Below are 15,408 nucleotides of genomic sequence, written 5' to 3'. Positions count from 1 at the left end.
CCCCGCCCACAGGCCCTCACGCAACCATAAACCTTAGCATGCGCACATGGGGAGGCGCACCCCACCCCGTAATACGCATGCGTGGGCACACAGCCTAGCATGTATGCACAGGCATGAGCGTGCACACACCTGCACGCTCTCACATGCTCTCTCGTGGACCTGCACGCACGCACCCCCATGCTCTGTGCCCGGGTCTCTGCTCTGCCTGAGACGCCGTCACCAATCCTGTCCCCGGTGGAGCTGGGGTCTTTATCTGTGCCGCTGTCCCTGACGCCAACCTCCATGTCCCACCAGCCTCAGTTTTCCTACCTGCACAATGGGCCCAAAACCAGCCCGCACTCAGTGAGACTGTCCAGGAGGGGCCTGGAAGGACAGAGCCTCAGCCCAGGGCCAAGTGCAGGGTGGCGGGTGCCTGGTTTCAGTATCTCCCACCCCAGCAGGGCCAGGAAAAGATGGGGGAGGACTGATCTGGGGCGCAAACAGCTTCTGGGGGGGGGACCCGCCATCCCATGACCCCTGGCCTGCGGGGTCAGGAGCCCCCTGCTAAGCTGCCCGGAGGCCCCACAGCGCCGGTGTGGCAGGCGCCCGTGGATCTGGGTCACCCCCCCCCCAACCGCCCCGGGGGACACCGAATTAAGTTTCCAGTTGCCTGCTTCCAGGTTGGCAGGGCGCTGGGCCTGCTCCCCGGGGACCCCCGCCCAGCCGGGGGCTCTGACCACCCACCCCCACCCCGGCACGGACAAGGCCCCGCCAGCCCGGGCCCTGCCCCCAGCCCCGCTCGGATCTCGTGCCCGGCAGCTGCGTGGCACCTGAAACCAGCCCCGTATCAGGTTCTCGGCGCCCGGGACCGCACATGGCGGCCGCCCCTGGGGACGTGGCGGCGATGCGGGGGCTGTGACCTCAGGGCTTCGGCCTTCTCCGGCCCGGACCCCTGGGTTTCCTTGCTGCCTCTGGGAGTGGGGGATAGAGGGTCAAAGTTGGGGGGCAGGGGGGAGCCCCGACTCCTGGGGTCTCTCCCAGACCCCATGGGATCTCACAGCTCGCAGCCAGCCGGCCCTTGAACATGGTAAGGACACGCATGACAGGGAGGGGAACCCCATGCCCCCCCAGCTCACCTGCCGGCCTGTGTCACACACCTGGGCCAGGCTGAGTGGCAGCTGCCCTGGCCTATAGGGCACCGGGGCCCGGCTGAGCCAGCCTATCCCTGCGGGGCGGTACCAGGCCCCCCTTTGCCAGGTAAGGCGGCTGCACCATGGAGGCAGGTGAGGGGTGGCAGGGCTGGGGGGGCCCTGCCCCAGGGAGGGAGGGGGGTTTGGAGCTGCCCCCCTGGGGGCAACTGCAGCCAGCTGCACCCTGAGGGCGGGGCCGGGGAGCTGTCCGCAGTGCTGCAGGGGGATGGGGGGGTCCCGTCCCTGGCACGGGGGGATGGAGCCATGTCTCCGGTGGCAGGGCCGGCATCACTTATTCATGGAGGTCAGGGCGTGGGGCACGGCTGTAGCTGGCAGAGGGAGGCCTCTCAGCCCCTCTTCCCCGCAACCCCTGTGGGGCTAATGGAGCTGCCCCGGGGGAGCTGGGGGCACGGGTGGGCACCAGCCCCCACCAGGGGTCCGATCCTGACTCAAGGGGGGTGGGAGCTTAGTCCAGGCCCCTCATCCCAACTGGACTAGTTGCCCCAGCCCCCGAAATGCCTCCATCTCCTGGCAGCCCCGGACCCCGATCCCAGATCCCCAGCCCCGTTCACTTGGGCTCCCCTCCCCGCCGGTGTCCTGTTTCCGACGCCGCATTAATTTGCACGCATCGAGCGCTGCGCCGGCTACCGTTCCCCTCCCCTCTGGGCCGGGGGGAGCCGTATCTCCCAGCGTCTTTGTCTGGGGGGTGCTAATGAGGCTTGATGCTGCTTTAGGGCTTCGCAGCAGCCGGACATGAGAAGCTGGCCAGGCCCCGCACGAGCTTCGCGGACGCCACGGCTGGGACCCAACCTGGCCCGGCGGGACACGCGGCCTGGGGGTCCCTGACGCCCGCCCCGCCGGGAGAGCCATGCCCCCGGACTCCTGGGATCTCTGGCAGGAGGAGACCTGAAGGGCCAAGATGTAACCGCGCTCCCCGACGCCGCCGGGACCCCTCTCTGCCCTCCCCGACCCCATCATAGACCGCCCCGGACGCCGGGGTCCCCGGATGCCTCGGAGCCGCCCCACCAGCCATGGCCAACGGCGTGGGGCCGGGGCTCCCGGACGGGATGATGTACCCGTCGTCGCTGCACAGCTCGGTGAGCGAAGCCAGCACCGCCACCCGCTACCTGCTCAGCAAGCACAGCCGCCTGGCCAACGGGCACGCGCGGGGCCTGCGCGCCAACTCGCCCATGGGCCGCGTCATCCTCATCAACTCGCCCATCGAAGGTGCGTCCCCCCACCCCAGGAGACCCTCGCCCCCTTCCCAGGCCGTCGCACGTGGCTGCGGGGTGGGAGGGGACCGTGGCACCTGGGCTGGGGCCGTGTGCCCGTCTGTGCCGGCAGGGGCCGGGGGTCACCTCCTGGCCAGGTTGAGAGGGAAGCTGGGACCCCAGCTCGGTGACGGAGGGTGTTTGCTGGGCAGTGAGACCCCCGAGCCGCTGCTTCTCCGTGCTGTGCGCAGGGGCTGTGTCCACACGGCTGGGTTCATTCTGGGCCTCGGTTTCCCCATCCCCAGCACGGGTGAGCAGGCCCCTGTGCCTCTTTGGGGAGCATCACCCTTTATGTGGACCGGGGTCACCTGATGCTTCCCATCAGACATCCCCGTTTCCTGACACTGAAGCCTTTGCTGAACTTGACCTGTATGGACTGGCACACGGCAGCCTCCGGGTCTGCTTCGGGCTTGGCTTGGGGAATCCCAACCCCAGCACGTGGGCCAGAATGAGTCTCTTAGGGGGGAGTGGTGAAAAATAAGTTGTTCTGGGGGTTAAAACCCCCTTTGCAAAGCCATGGAGACCTCAGACTGACGTCAGGGACCCAGCCTGGGAAAACCCAGCCCATCTGCACTGGAAAACGCAGCCTTTCCACATGCTCAGTAGCCGCTATATCAGGGGTGGGCAAAATGCGGCCCGGGGCCCGGATGTGACCCACCAGGCCATTCAATCCAGCCTGCGGGGCCCCTGAAAAATGTAGAAAATTAATATTTATCTGCCCTGGGCTGCCTGTCATGTGGTCCTTGATGGTTTGCCAAAACTCAGTAAGTGGCCCTCCACCCAAAATAATTGCCAACCCCTGCGCTATACCCCTACTGACTCCATCCACGCTGAACAAGGGTCTCTCAGCCTCTGAGCCCAGAGAGCGGTGGTGGATGGGTCGTTCTCGGCCTGGAGGGAGGTGGGCAGTGGTGTCCCACAGGGGTCAGTCCTTGGACCGGTGTTATTTAATATCTTCATCCGCGATTTGGACGAGGGTGTGGAGAGCACCCGGTGCAAGTTCGCAGATGACACCAAGTTCTGGGGCAAAGTTAACACACCGGAGAGCAGGGAGCAGATACAGGCAGATCTGGACAGGTTGGAGCAATGGGCAGAATGAAATAGGATGCAACGCAGCAAAGACCAATGCAGGGTGCTCCACCTGGGGAGGAGGCATCCCCGGCACACCCGGGGGTTGGGGGACGACCTCCTCAGCACCTCAGAGGCTGAGAGAGATCCTGGAGTCGTAGTTGACTCCAAGACGAACATGAGCCGGCAGTGTAACGAGGCCATCAACAAAGCTAATCGCATCCTGTCGTGCATTAGAGGCCCGCGGCCCTTTTAATTCAAAAAGGCCTATCATGCATTGGCAGATGCATGACCAACAGATCGAGGGAGGCGATGCTCCCCGTCTCTGCGGCACTGGTCAGGCTGCGGTTGAAGTTTTGGGCGCCACACATCAAGAGGGACACGGAGAACCTGGAGAGGGTTCAAAGGAGGGACACTCGCATGATTAGTGCAAGACCCTACGAGGGGAGGTTGAGGGATCTGGATCTCTTCAGCCTTCGCAAGAGATGTCTGAGGGGTGACCTAGTAGCAGCCTATAAGTTTATCAAGGGAGGACGACAGAGTTGGAAATGCTCTATTTACCAGAGCACCCCTAGGAGTAACTAGGAATAATGGGTGCAAACTAGCGGAGGGTAGATTCAGGTTAGACATTAGAAAGAAATTTTTCACAGTAAAGGTGGCCAGAGTCTGGAACGGGCTGCCAAGGGAGGTGGTGCCGTCACCTAACCTGGCGGTCTTCAAGAGGAGGCTTGACAGTCACCTGGCTGGGGTCGTCTGACCTCGGCCCTCTTTCCTGCCTGGGGCAGGGGCTCGGACACGATGATCCTTCGTGGTCCCTTCCGACTCTATAATCTATGAATAACAACCTCCCACTGCTGCCCAGAACTGCTAGCTGGTATGTGCAAATCTCCCAGCCACGGGCGGAACTAGGATCTTGAAAAAGGGGGTGCAGACGGAGCAACGCGTCGTCCCATGTCACACAACACTTATCCTCCGGTGAAAAGAAACAGGAAGTTTTACCCACGTGCCAGGGGTTTCGGCCTGTATTATTGAGTTTAAGATTGAAGCAAGAATAAATAGAGCTGCACTGGACGGTGCTCTGATTTATTATATGAAATCAGATGATATATTAGGTTGAAAAAAACCCACGACAAATCAGGTAGAAATCGTGAAAAGAGGCCTGTGGCTATCGCAGGGGGGTTTTCCCTTCCTCTGCAGCGGGGGCACAGCCTGGCCTGGGCTCTCTGCAGCATCCAGGACCCTCCTGGCAGCAGCGGGACATTGGTGGCCGCAGCCCGCCTGTTTCCCAGGGGCAGGGGCAGGGGCAGGGGCAATGCCTGGGGCTGTGTTGGAGTCGTGTGTCTCCAAGGTCAGACACAGGGTTTGTCCGGGCTGGTTTGGACGGGGCTGATCCTGCCTCAGGAGGGGGTTGGACTCAGGAGGTCCCTGCCAGCCCCATGGCTCTGGGACACTAGGACTCTGGTTTCTATGACCTCTGTGAAAAAGGAGAGAGGGTCATTAGCACCTACAGAGTGAAGAGGCATTAGCAGGAATCGGGCAGATTGCAGGTCAGCCACGAAGCCCCTGAATAGAAATGCTGCTGGTTTTAAATGCCGGGTGGAGCGGGGGTGAGATGGGGGCGTTTACCACCCTGCCCCAGCTCTGATCCCAGCCACAACGACAGCCCCTGATAAAATCGATACAGCCCCCAGACTTCCCCCGTGCCAGGCTGCTGAGGAAGTCACCCCCAAAAAGTTAGGTGCTGTTACCTGTGCCGCCAAGCTGGGGACATGCCAGCTTGTCGCGTGTCACGTGTGTCATTGCCGTGTCTCCGCAGCCAACAGCGACGAGAGCGACATAATTAATGCCATCACGGTGGAGAAGAGCGCGGACGGGAAGCTGGGGTTCAGCGTGCGTGGCGGCTCCGAGCACGGCCTGGGCATCTTCGTTAGCAAGGTCGAGGACAGCAGTGCAGCTGGTGAGTGCAGGCACCCGCTGCCCTCCCCGGGGAGCACGCCGCATCCCATCATGCACTGCTGTGTTGCACACAGACTGTAAGGATGGAGACCAGGAGTGTGCTACCGCTCTGGTTCATGGCCCTGGCCATGTCACTTCCCAGCCCTTTGCCTCGGTTTCCCCCCTCTGTAAAATGGGCACGGTGATGCTGACGCTTACCACAGAAGGGGCTCTGGGGCCTGTGCCTGGAGAGCTCTGGCTATGAGCACAGGGCGGGAGGTGGTGCCTGGGGAAAAGGGGGCCAAGGAGCCCAAATGACTCCAACCAGGGCTCAGTGCAACCATGGGGGTGCAGCCAGCAAGGAGTCCCCGGTGGCTCCGGTTCCCTGGCATGGGCAGAGCTGGCTGTGATGGCCGTGGGCATGGTGCCTCCCGGCCCTGAACCCTCAAGTGCCCCCTGCTCCTTGGACCCGGGCGCACACCCCTTCCCCCAGATCTCAGCCCCCGCCCCCCACTCCCAGAGCTGGCCGGGCTGTGCGTCGGGGACAAGATCACGGAGGTGAACAGCATCAGCCTGGAGAGCATCACCATGGGCAGCGCCGTCAAGGTGCTGACAGGCAACAGCCGGCTGCGCATGGTGGTGCGGCGCATGGGCAAGGTGCCCGGCATCAAGTTCTCCAAGGAGAAAACGGCCTGGTGAGCGCGGGTCCCCTCGGCCCTGGGGACGCCCGCGGGGTGGGGAGCGAGGGGCACTGGTGTGCCGGGGTGGGCACAGGTGCTCACAGGCACTCCCGGCAGGGTGGACGTGGTGAACCGGCGCCTGATCGTGGAGCGCAGCGGGTCGACGCCATCCGACAGCAGCTCGGAGGATGGGCTGCGGCGCATCGTGCACCTGTACACCACCTCCGACGACTACTGCCTCGGCTTCAACATCCGCGGCGGCCGCGAGTTCGGCCTGGGCATCTACGTCTCCAAGTACGTCCCGCTGGCATCGCCCTGGGGCCCGCAGAGCTTCCCTGCGCTGGTCTGAGCCCCCCGGGGCTGCCCCGGCCCCATGGAAAGGATGGGGAATGCAAAGCTTGTCCCCCAGAAGTGGGGTGGGTAATGAGGGGTGGAGCCTGGCACGGGCAGCTGGCCCTTTAAGACCAGAGCATGCTGGGAGCTGTAGTTTTTCTGCTTGGGGGGGGGTCAGCTGTCCATGTGTCACATGACTGCCAGATGGGGACTGGATAAAAGGGGTGGGTAGACAGGTGGGGGAAGGCCATGCAGATGCATGCCTGCATGCTGTAGGGACTTGGGCGTAGGGGTTGGACTTTGCAGCTGGCTCCTCCTGGCCATGTATGTGCACGGGCCATGTCCTTCGCCAGCCCTGCGCACAGCCAGGGGAAGGGGATGGAGAGAAATCACGGCCTCTGGCCTGGGGCAAGCCGGGTGCTTGGCTCCCAGGGCAGGGGAGATCCCTGGGACCCCTTGAAGTGGGTCCTGGATTCCCGGGAACAAAAGCAGCCGCTGGCCAAGGGCGTCCAGCCGCGCTCGGGGCAGGCTCCGTGGCCTCGTGGGCCAAGCCCCCCGCTCCGTGCCCGGCAGGGTGGACCCCGGTGGGCTGGCGGAGCAGAACGGTATCCGCGTGGGAGACCAAGTCCTTGCAGCCAACGGAGTCAAGTTCGAAGACATCAGCCATAGCAAGGCAGTGGAAGTGCTAAAGGGGCAGACTCACATCATGCTCACCATCAAGGTAGCCCCCGAGCCAGTGCCGCCGGCATGCAGAGAGGCCGGGACCCTGCACCTGCGGCCCCACCGGTGCCTGCCTGCAGAGCCGTGCCCCGAGCCCGGCGGGGCAGGGGGATTGGGTTTCAGCCCGGGCGGGCGGGGGAGAGCATGCATTATTCAGGGCCACGCGGGGCTGGGATCGGGTTCGCCTCAAAGGTGCCATCTGGGGCCTTCACCGCCTCTCTCTCTCCGGCTGCCGCAGGAGACCGGGCGCTTCCCCGCCTACAAGGAGATGGTGGCCGAGTACTGCTGGCTCAACAGATGTAAGCGGCCCGTGGCCCGTGGGGTGGGGAGCCAGGACCCTGTGATGCCCAGCCCTGAGAGCTGGTGGGGGACGCCCCAGACTGGCCACACAGGGCCCAGGACCCTGCGGGGTCCTGGCGGGAGGGTCTCCCACTGGGGCAGGGAAGGATTTCCCCCCTGCTCAGACCGGTTTGCACTGGGGGCGGCGACTGGTTTTGCTCCGAGGTCGGGCCCGGCGTCGCCCCACGGCTCCGTGCTCTCGCCCCACCAGTGGCCAACGGGCAGCTGCAGCAGCTGTCCCAGGCCTCGGAGACCAGCTCCTCCGTCTCGTCCTACTCCTCGAGCACGGCCTTTGGCGCCCTCAACGGACTGGCAGCGCCCAGCCGGGTGGATGTGGGCATCTCCACGGAGGACGGGCAGAGCCGCCGGCGTGAGCGGGAGTGGGCCGAGACGGCCATCCAGACGGACCCGCCAAGCGCCGAGACGTGGCGCACGGTGCGGCCCCCGGAGCTGCTGCGAGACACGGCCATCCGGGCAGAGGCCGCCCGCGAGCCCTTCCTGGCCCGGAGACGCCGGCCCGGCCACGGCCCGTCAGACTCGCCCAAAACGGCCCTGCTGCTGGCGCTCGGCCGGCCCCGCCAGCCCATCAAGCGCTCCCAGAGTTACCTCACCGTCTGCGGTACGTGCCCCCACGCCCTGCCCCAGCCCCTGGCGCCCAATCCCACAAGATGGCTGCTGGGCAGGCGGGAGAGGGCTGTCCAACGTGGCCGCCTCAGAGAGCTGGCTGGGGTGGGGCTGGGGAATGTCCAAGATGGCTGCCAATGAGAGGCGGGACGGCCAAGGTGGCTGTCTGACGAGAGGTGTAGCTGGGCTGTGGCCGAGAGGGTGGTTGGGGGATGGCCAAGATGGCCGCCCATGGGAAGGGGTAACCAAGATGGCTGCCTGAGGGGCGTGCGGCCCGGGGGGGGTAACCAAGATGGCGGGCGGGGTGCGCATGGCCACACCGGGGCCCCGCGGGAGCCCAGCCCAGCCCGGGTCGCTGCCCCCGCAGAGGAGGAGAAGAAGGAGAAGCCGGCGGGGCCGGGGGAGAAGCCGGGGCTGCAGCGCTCCAAGACGCTCGTCAACCTCTTCCTGCGCGGCAGCCGGGCGGGCCGGCAGAGCTGGACGCTGGGCGACGAGGAGCTGGGGGCGCGGGCCCAGTCCCCGGGGCGCGAGCCCGACAGAGGTATGGGGGGCTCGGGGGGTGAGCGTCCCCCCACGGGGGCCGATGCGTGGGCCCTGCCCTGGGCCGTGTCCAGCACACATGGGGAAACCGAAGCCAGGAGATGAGGTGGGGTCGCCACTGCCTCCCTCTGGGCCAGCCCCCCCGGGGCCATCAACCCTGGGACCCCCGGGCAGGGGGAGTCCGCAGCCTGCGCTGACGTGGGCCCTCTCCTTGCAGCCAGCCCCGTGCAGAAATTCGTGAGCCGGAGCCTGAAACGAGGTAAGATGGGGAAGGGGGCACTTGTGTGTGCACGCGTGCATCTGTGCAGGGGCGTGTGTGCATGCATGTGATCGTGGGCATGGGTCTACATGCATGCGTGTGGGTGCGTGCATGAGCTGTTCTCCCAGCTTGCAGTTCCATGGGCCGCACCCCTGAGCCCCGTGCACGTGGGGCCCTGACCGCGTGGCTGCTTGCAGGCAGAGGCCCCCGCACCAGCGTCCTGGGTGCCCCCAGCCCACGGAGCACGGGCGCCGAAGCCGAGAGCCGCCTGCTCCTCATCCGCGACATGGCCACCAAGCTGCTCGGTGAAGACGAGGTGGCCGCTGTGCTGCGCCACTGCACCCAGGTGAGTGTGTGGGCATCTGCTTGAATGTGCCCGCGGCACTTTATGCACGCAGCACCCGGGTGAGAGCATGGGCGCACACACACTGCCTCAGGGAGAGCCATGGGTGCGTACCTGCCCACGGACCCCAGATGGGAGCGCAGGCATAGGTATGCACACACACGCAGCACTCAGGTGAGTGCAGGCCTGTGTGTGCACGCATGCACAGCACCCACATCACAAGCACCTAGGCATGTTCAAGCTCCTAAACATGTGCGTGCTCTCATGCACATTCTGCACCCCAGTAACATGCATCTGAGGGGACAGGGGCACTTTAACATGACCCAAATTGCCCCTCCCCAGGGCCCTTCCGAGTGCACAGACCTGACCCACTCCCAGCCCCGCTGCCCATGGCCCCAGGACCCACTCCAGCTGAGGGTGAGAGGGGCCAGCTGGGCCAGGCACACCCAGAGCGCACAGTTGTGCCTGCTCTAACCACTGGGTCCCACTGCCCTGGGCAGTAACTGGGCCCCAAATCATGCATCTGGGGGGGGAGGAGTTTCTTGCTCTCCAAAGCCCCTCTCCAAAGCCGCCACCTCTCGCTGGATGCTGCAGCACCAGCCCTACCCCACCCCACCCCAGAGGTGGCTGCAGCGCAGGGTCTGACGTGGCCTGCCTCCTCCTCCTCCCGCAGTACATCCACAAGGGCTGTGTGGAGGACCTGGTGCGGCCACTTCTGGCCATCCTGGACCGGCCTGAGAAGCTTCTCCTCCTGCGGGACATCAGGTGCGTGACAGGAGTGTGGCCATCAGCGGGGGGGCTGCTGGAGGGGGTCTCCCCAATTCAGCAAGCAATTCAGGATCGGGACCCTTGGGCAGAGAATCCCACCTCCAACCGCTACTTACGCAGCTGCCCTAGTGTAGACGAACCCCAGGAGCCATTTCCAACCCTCCCCCTTTTCAAAGAAGTCAGGCTGGCCAGATCCTCAGGGAGTCTCATCATGCCCAGCCCCCTGCGCCAGGCTGAATCGGCCCTGTCTGGACCATCCTAGCCAAGGGGAAGATCCCGTCCTAACCCCAAATACAGCACCAGACCAACCCCGGGTAGAGGGGCAAGACCCTCCAGCCCGGGTCCTGCAGGGTTGGTGTCAGCAGGAGCATTTGCACAGCCCAGTCTCATCCCCAGCCTGGGCTGTGGCCAGCACCCAGCGCCTCCAGTGGAGGTGAAACAAAAGCCTTGCATTAAAAGGAAGGAAAAAAACCCCTCTGTAAACTTATCCCGGCTGCTTTCATCCGCTTTCCGAGCCAAGCTGCGTGTGGAGCTCTGCTTCCCACTCCTTCCCTGGGTGTCTCTCCCACGGCCTCCTGGCTCTAGCAGTGAAGAAGTTTCCCCTGATCTCCACTTGAAACCTGCTTTGCTGCAACTTCATGTCCCCGTCCCCATCCCCCCCAGCTTGCAGCTCGAGAGCATGGGTGCTTTCCCTCTTCTCCGTGGCAGCCCTCCAGGTACGTGCAGGCTGGTCGCACGCGAAGACTCTTGCACGTGCCCGGGTCTCCCACCCTGGCCCCGTGCAGCGGCCTCCCAAGCTCTTTCCCATTTCTGTCACCCATCTCCGGATCCTCTCTACATCCCGTCTTAGTCGCAGATTAGCGCACACAACCCCTAAACAGTGCTGAGGAGAGAGGCCCAACCACCTCCTGTGTCTTGCATCTAGTGCTCCTATTGAGCATGTTTGCAGAGGTCTGCCCTGGGCCGGGGGCTGCTCAGCATGTGCAGTCCTGACCTGGACGCCGGCACAAAAAGCTCCTGGAGGGAGTCTGCAGACGGTGTGAAACGGGGCAGGACGTGAACCTGCTGGAGGATGCTAGTGCCGTCCGGAAGGACCTGGGCAGAAGGGGCAGCCGGGCTAGAGCCAGCAGGACGAAGCGCACTGCTGACAGGTGCCAGGTGCTGCACCTCGAGGCGAACCCTGGAAACACAAGATATGCGAGAGGTGACGCCTGGCGGGACGGCCGCGCCGCGGGCACGGAGCTGGGAGTGTGCCGGGGGATTGCAGCCCCCGCACGAGTCTGCAGCGTGATGCAGCGGGTGCAATGCGGTTTTGGTTGCATCGATGCAAGCGTCAGGTGCGCGACGCGGGAGGTGATGGCACCTTTCTGCCCAGTGCCGGTCAGGCCTCGTCTGCAGCCCGGTGCAGTTCTGGGCTCCAGAAAAAGGACGTGGAGGCGTCGGGGAGGGTCGAGAGGCAGCGCCGGGGACGACCGAGGGCTCAGAAGGCGAGAGCACAAGGAGCGGCTGGAGGAGCCGGGCACACTCGGCTCATGGGAAAGGCGCTGAAGAGGGGACATGAGAGCAGCGTGCGCCGACCAGCCGGGCTGCCAGAGCAGAGGGAAAGCCCCGTCCTCTAGCTGCAGACAGGAAGACGCGGAGCCACGGCTTGAAGTTGCAGCAAAGTAGGTTTGGACAGAGATAAGGAAACACTTCACTGTTGGTGGGGGAGATGCCAAGGTAGGGGGGGCCTCTAGTGCCGGAGGATTCAAGGAGAGAGGGGACAGGCACCAGTGGGGTATGATCTAAGCCTCCCCCAGAGGTGCCAATGCTCCTGCCAGCACCAACCCCGCAGGGGCCTGGCTGGGGGTCTTGCACCCGCGCTCAGGCTCAGACCACCGCTACACTGGGGCAGGAAGGGATTTCCCCCCTGCCCAGACTGGTTGTGCTGGGGGCTTTGCCTTGCTCTGCAGCGGGTCACGGCCTGGGCCTGGGATCTCTTTGAGCGCGCTGGTGTCTAGGCAATGGGCCTTGGAGTTGTGCAACAGGGTCGCTGTGTAGTTTCAGGAACGGGTTCAACAAGGACTTGTCTGGAGGGGTTCGGACAGGCCTCAAGCAGGGGTTGGACCAGATCCGACCCCCCACAGCCCCCTGCCGGCCGCGTGGCACTGGGATTCAAGGAAAACCACATGCACCTCCTGCACGGTTGCATCACACTGCAGACTTGTGCTGACTTGGTGACCCACTGGGCCCCCAGACCCTTCTCTGGGGTGCTGTTCTCCAAACAAAGCTCACCCATTTGTAGACGTATTGTTGATTCATTTTTTCCAACATGCAGCCCCCTGCATTCATCAGCATCAAACTCCATCCCGTTTTGCTCCAGCTCGGCTTTCCTATCTATCGAGACCTTTCTGTAGCACGCCTCCATCCTCCAGCGTGTCCACCGTCCTTCCCAGCATCATGCCCTCTGCAAACTCACTCCAGAAGCTTTGCATGCCAGCATCCAAATCATTTAATACTTGCACTGGGCAGACCTCAGGGGATCCCACTCCTAATCTCTTGGCATTCAGATGTCTCTTGGCATTCAGATGTAGATCCGCTTATAATCGCCCTCTGCTTGTGACCATCGAGCCAGTTGCCTGTCCACCTTATAGCAATTCTCTCCGGTCCATCTGCCTCCAGCCTGCTTACGAGAAGGGCGTGCGGGACCTCATCAAAAGCCTTGCAAGAGTCCAGATCCACTCTCCCACTGCATCCCCTCCATGCACCAACGTAGTCCTGTGTCCAAGAACCAGATCAAGTTTGTCTGCCACGATTTGTTCTTAGCACATCCACGCTGTCTGCTTATGATCAGGTGCTTGCAGTTGGGCTTCGCTATTGAGGTGAAGCAACCGGCTTAATTCCTGGATCCTCCAGGTTGCCTGCCGTTGAGAAGTGCTATGGTGGCCCCTGGCTAGTCTAGGGTAGGGTATCTGACCGCTCAAAGTTTGCTCCATTGAGAGGTCATATGTCAGTCAAAAAATGTGCAAAAAAAATTGCCAATAGATCCAAGTAATATGCAGAAAAAGCAGAAATTTTCCATTAAGAAATCATAGAAAATTTGGGTTGGAAGGGACCTCAGGAGGTCACATCTAGTCCAAACCCCTGCTCCAAACAGGACCGGCCGTGACTACATCATCCCACACAAGGCTTTGTCTACCCGGGTCTTAGACTTTCAGGGTTGGAGATCCCCCACCTCTCTGGGTAGCCTGTTCCAGGGCTTCACCACCCTCCTAGTGGGAGAGTTTCTCCTAATATCCAGCCTCAACGTCCCTTGCTGCAGCCTGAGCCCATTGCTCCTTGTCCTGTTGTCTGTCCCACAGAGACCAGCCCAGCTCCGTCCTCTTTGCAGCCCCCGGCAGGGAGCTGGAGGCTCCTATCAAATCCCCCTCGGTCTTCTCTTCTCCAGACTAAATCAGCCCAGGTCCCCCAGCCCCTGAACCATTTTCGTTGCCCTCCACTGGACTCTCTCCAATGTGTCCGCATCCTTTCTGTAGTGGGGGCCCACAGCTGGACACAGGACTCCAGATGTGGCCTCCCCAATGCTGAATAGAGGGGAAGAATCACTGCCCTCCGTCTGCTAGCAACCCTTCTCCTAATGCATGTAGTTCAGTAGCCACCAGAAAGGAGTTGGACTGAGGTGAATAATATGTTAAAACACAATAAAAAAATCATATTTCAAGCAAGAAAACTACGAAAAAAATGTAGGGCTTGTTTGTAAAACTTATAACCTTTGACCAGTCAAAAACAATATGCAGTCAGTTGCCTGACTTGCCCCACCCTGTGCCAGTTTTCTGGGACCTCACCCCTCTCCCACGACTTGGCCTATCTTATCACCAAAGGCTCAGCGACCCTGTCCGCTGGTTCCTCCGCCCTGGGGTGATGCCTATGCGGCCCTGATGCCTTGCACTCATTTGCACGGCTCAAAAGGTCTCTGACGGCATCTTCCCTGGCTCAGCCCCCACCCTGTCCCCTTCCCTGCCTCTATAACTCTCATTAGCCACCTGGTTGGTGAAAATTGAGGAAAGTAGCTGCTTTCCCCGCTCTTGCTCAGAGCTTGCCCTGCCTGGTGCCCCGGGGCTCTCTCTTCTGAGCTGCTATTTACAACCCCCCACCCCTTGCGGTGTCATCGCCTTTGCCCCCCTGATTTAGCCCATGCCAGCTCTGCCCTGCATCCCTTTGCTGTAGTCAAGAAACACGAGAAAGTCACAAGCTGGGATTTTTCCAACCTTAAGTCTCAAATGGGACCCGTGACGCAGAGGATCGCGGCTGGAGGGTCTCGCCGCTTCGCTCAGTCAGCCCCGATAGCTGCATCGGGGGGTCCCCCCCCAGCTCAGATCGGCACCAACTTCGGGGGTTTTGCCTTCCTCTGCAGTGAGGCGCGGGCACGGCGGCTGTCCAGGCTCTCTCGGGGTGCGCACCAGGGCTGATTGGGGCAGGGGGCTGGACTGGATGTGACCACCCAAGGGCCCTGCCTACTCCACTTGTTCCCAAGACACCTCAGGGAAACGCTCCTGCCGGTGCAGCGCACTCTGGGATACCTGCATCGTTAAGCAGCCGCTTTCCACCCCAGAGGCAGCCGCATTTCCTGCAACCGTGCTGACCACCTCTCTCCCCCTGACAGGAGTGTGGTTGCCCCCACCGACCTGGGCCGTTTCGACAGCATGGTGATGCCGCTGGAGCTGGAGGCTTACGATGCCCTGAAGAGCAGAACAGGTATGGGGAGAGACGCCCCAAGGTGCCTGCTGGGCCGCCAGCTTCCCCCAGCTTGGAAACACGGGGTGGGGGGGTCAGGGTCCTGATCCAGCTAGCAGCCCCATGCCCGCCAGGTGATGGGCACAGAGGCGAGCTGGGGGTGTCTGTCTGCATGGGAGCATCATCGGGACCCCTCCAACCCCGGAGCCCACCCTAACCCTACTCTTGCCGCCCGCAGTGAGGTCACCCGCGCTCCGCCCAGCGCAGCACGACGTGCCCCCGCGCCGACATCTCATCACACCCGTGCCTGGTCAGTGCCCGATGCCCCCCCTGTCCCAACCCTAGGGGCTTCCAGATTGGGGTGGGCGGAGGCTGGGGCAGGGCCAGTTTGGGGTCCGAGGTCCCCCCAAGTGATCCTGGAAGCTGGAAAGTGATAAGGCTCCAGGGGAAGGGCAGTGTCGGGGTCCTAGGGAGGGGACAGGGGGGTCTGGGGCTGCCTCCCTTCATGGCACACCCCCCCACCCGTAGACTCCCGGGGTGGCTTCCTGCTGCGGCCGCTGGACCCGCTGGAGGCGGAGGCGGCGATGCTGCCAGCGGGGCTGGAGCAGCTGCGGCTGGCCCCCGAGCGGCGTTGGCCCCACGGCCG

The 15,408-nt window shown here is 63.1% G+C and overlaps 2 protein-coding genes across 2 annotated transcripts in view; one reads left to right on the top strand and one right to left on the bottom strand.

Moving 5' to 3' along the window:
* SFXN3 (sideroflexin 3) overlaps positions 1–284 on the bottom strand; it is a 4,552-nt gene extending 4,268 nt beyond the window's left edge. Inside the window, exon 1 of the mRNA XM_019555492.1 lies at positions 174–284. Coding sequence (XP_019411037.1) covers positions 174–284 — 111 coding nt within the window. The remainder of the gene's footprint in view (positions 1–173) is intronic.
* Positions 285–1,821: 1,537 nt separating this feature from the next.
* Positions 1,822–15,408, top strand: part of PDZD7 (PDZ domain containing 7) — a 15,691-nt gene continuing 2,104 nt past the window's right edge. Inside the window, exons 1-14 of the mRNA XM_019555491.1 lie at positions 1,822–2,396; positions 5,325–5,465; positions 5,964–6,138; positions 6,241–6,417; positions 7,030–7,177; positions 7,415–7,475; positions 7,727–8,134; positions 8,507–8,680; positions 8,897–8,938; positions 9,136–9,284; positions 9,955–10,046; positions 14,692–14,783; positions 15,001–15,072; positions 15,291–15,404. Of these exons, the coding sequence (XP_019411036.1) occupies positions 2,201–2,396; positions 5,325–5,465; positions 5,964–6,138; positions 6,241–6,417; positions 7,030–7,177; positions 7,415–7,475; positions 7,727–8,134; positions 8,507–8,680; positions 8,897–8,938; positions 9,136–9,284; positions 9,955–10,046; positions 14,692–14,783; positions 15,001–15,072; positions 15,291–15,404 (2,041 nt within the window). The 5' untranslated portion in view covers positions 1,822–2,200. The remainder of the gene's footprint in view (positions 2,397–5,324; positions 5,466–5,963; positions 6,139–6,240; positions 6,418–7,029; positions 7,178–7,414; positions 7,476–7,726; positions 8,135–8,506; positions 8,681–8,896; positions 8,939–9,135; positions 9,285–9,954; positions 10,047–14,691; positions 14,784–15,000; positions 15,073–15,290; positions 15,405–15,408) is intronic.

The sequence above is a fragment of the Crocodylus porosus genome, unplaced genomic scaffold, assembly GCF_001723895.1.
Source record: "Crocodylus porosus isolate Cpor-Errol unplaced genomic scaffold, CroPor_comp1, whole genome shotgun sequence".
In the NCBI taxonomy this organism is placed as follows: Eukaryota; Metazoa; Chordata; order Crocodylia; family Crocodylidae; genus Crocodylus; species Crocodylus porosus.
This window is presented reverse-complemented; position numbering and strand designations above follow the sequence as displayed.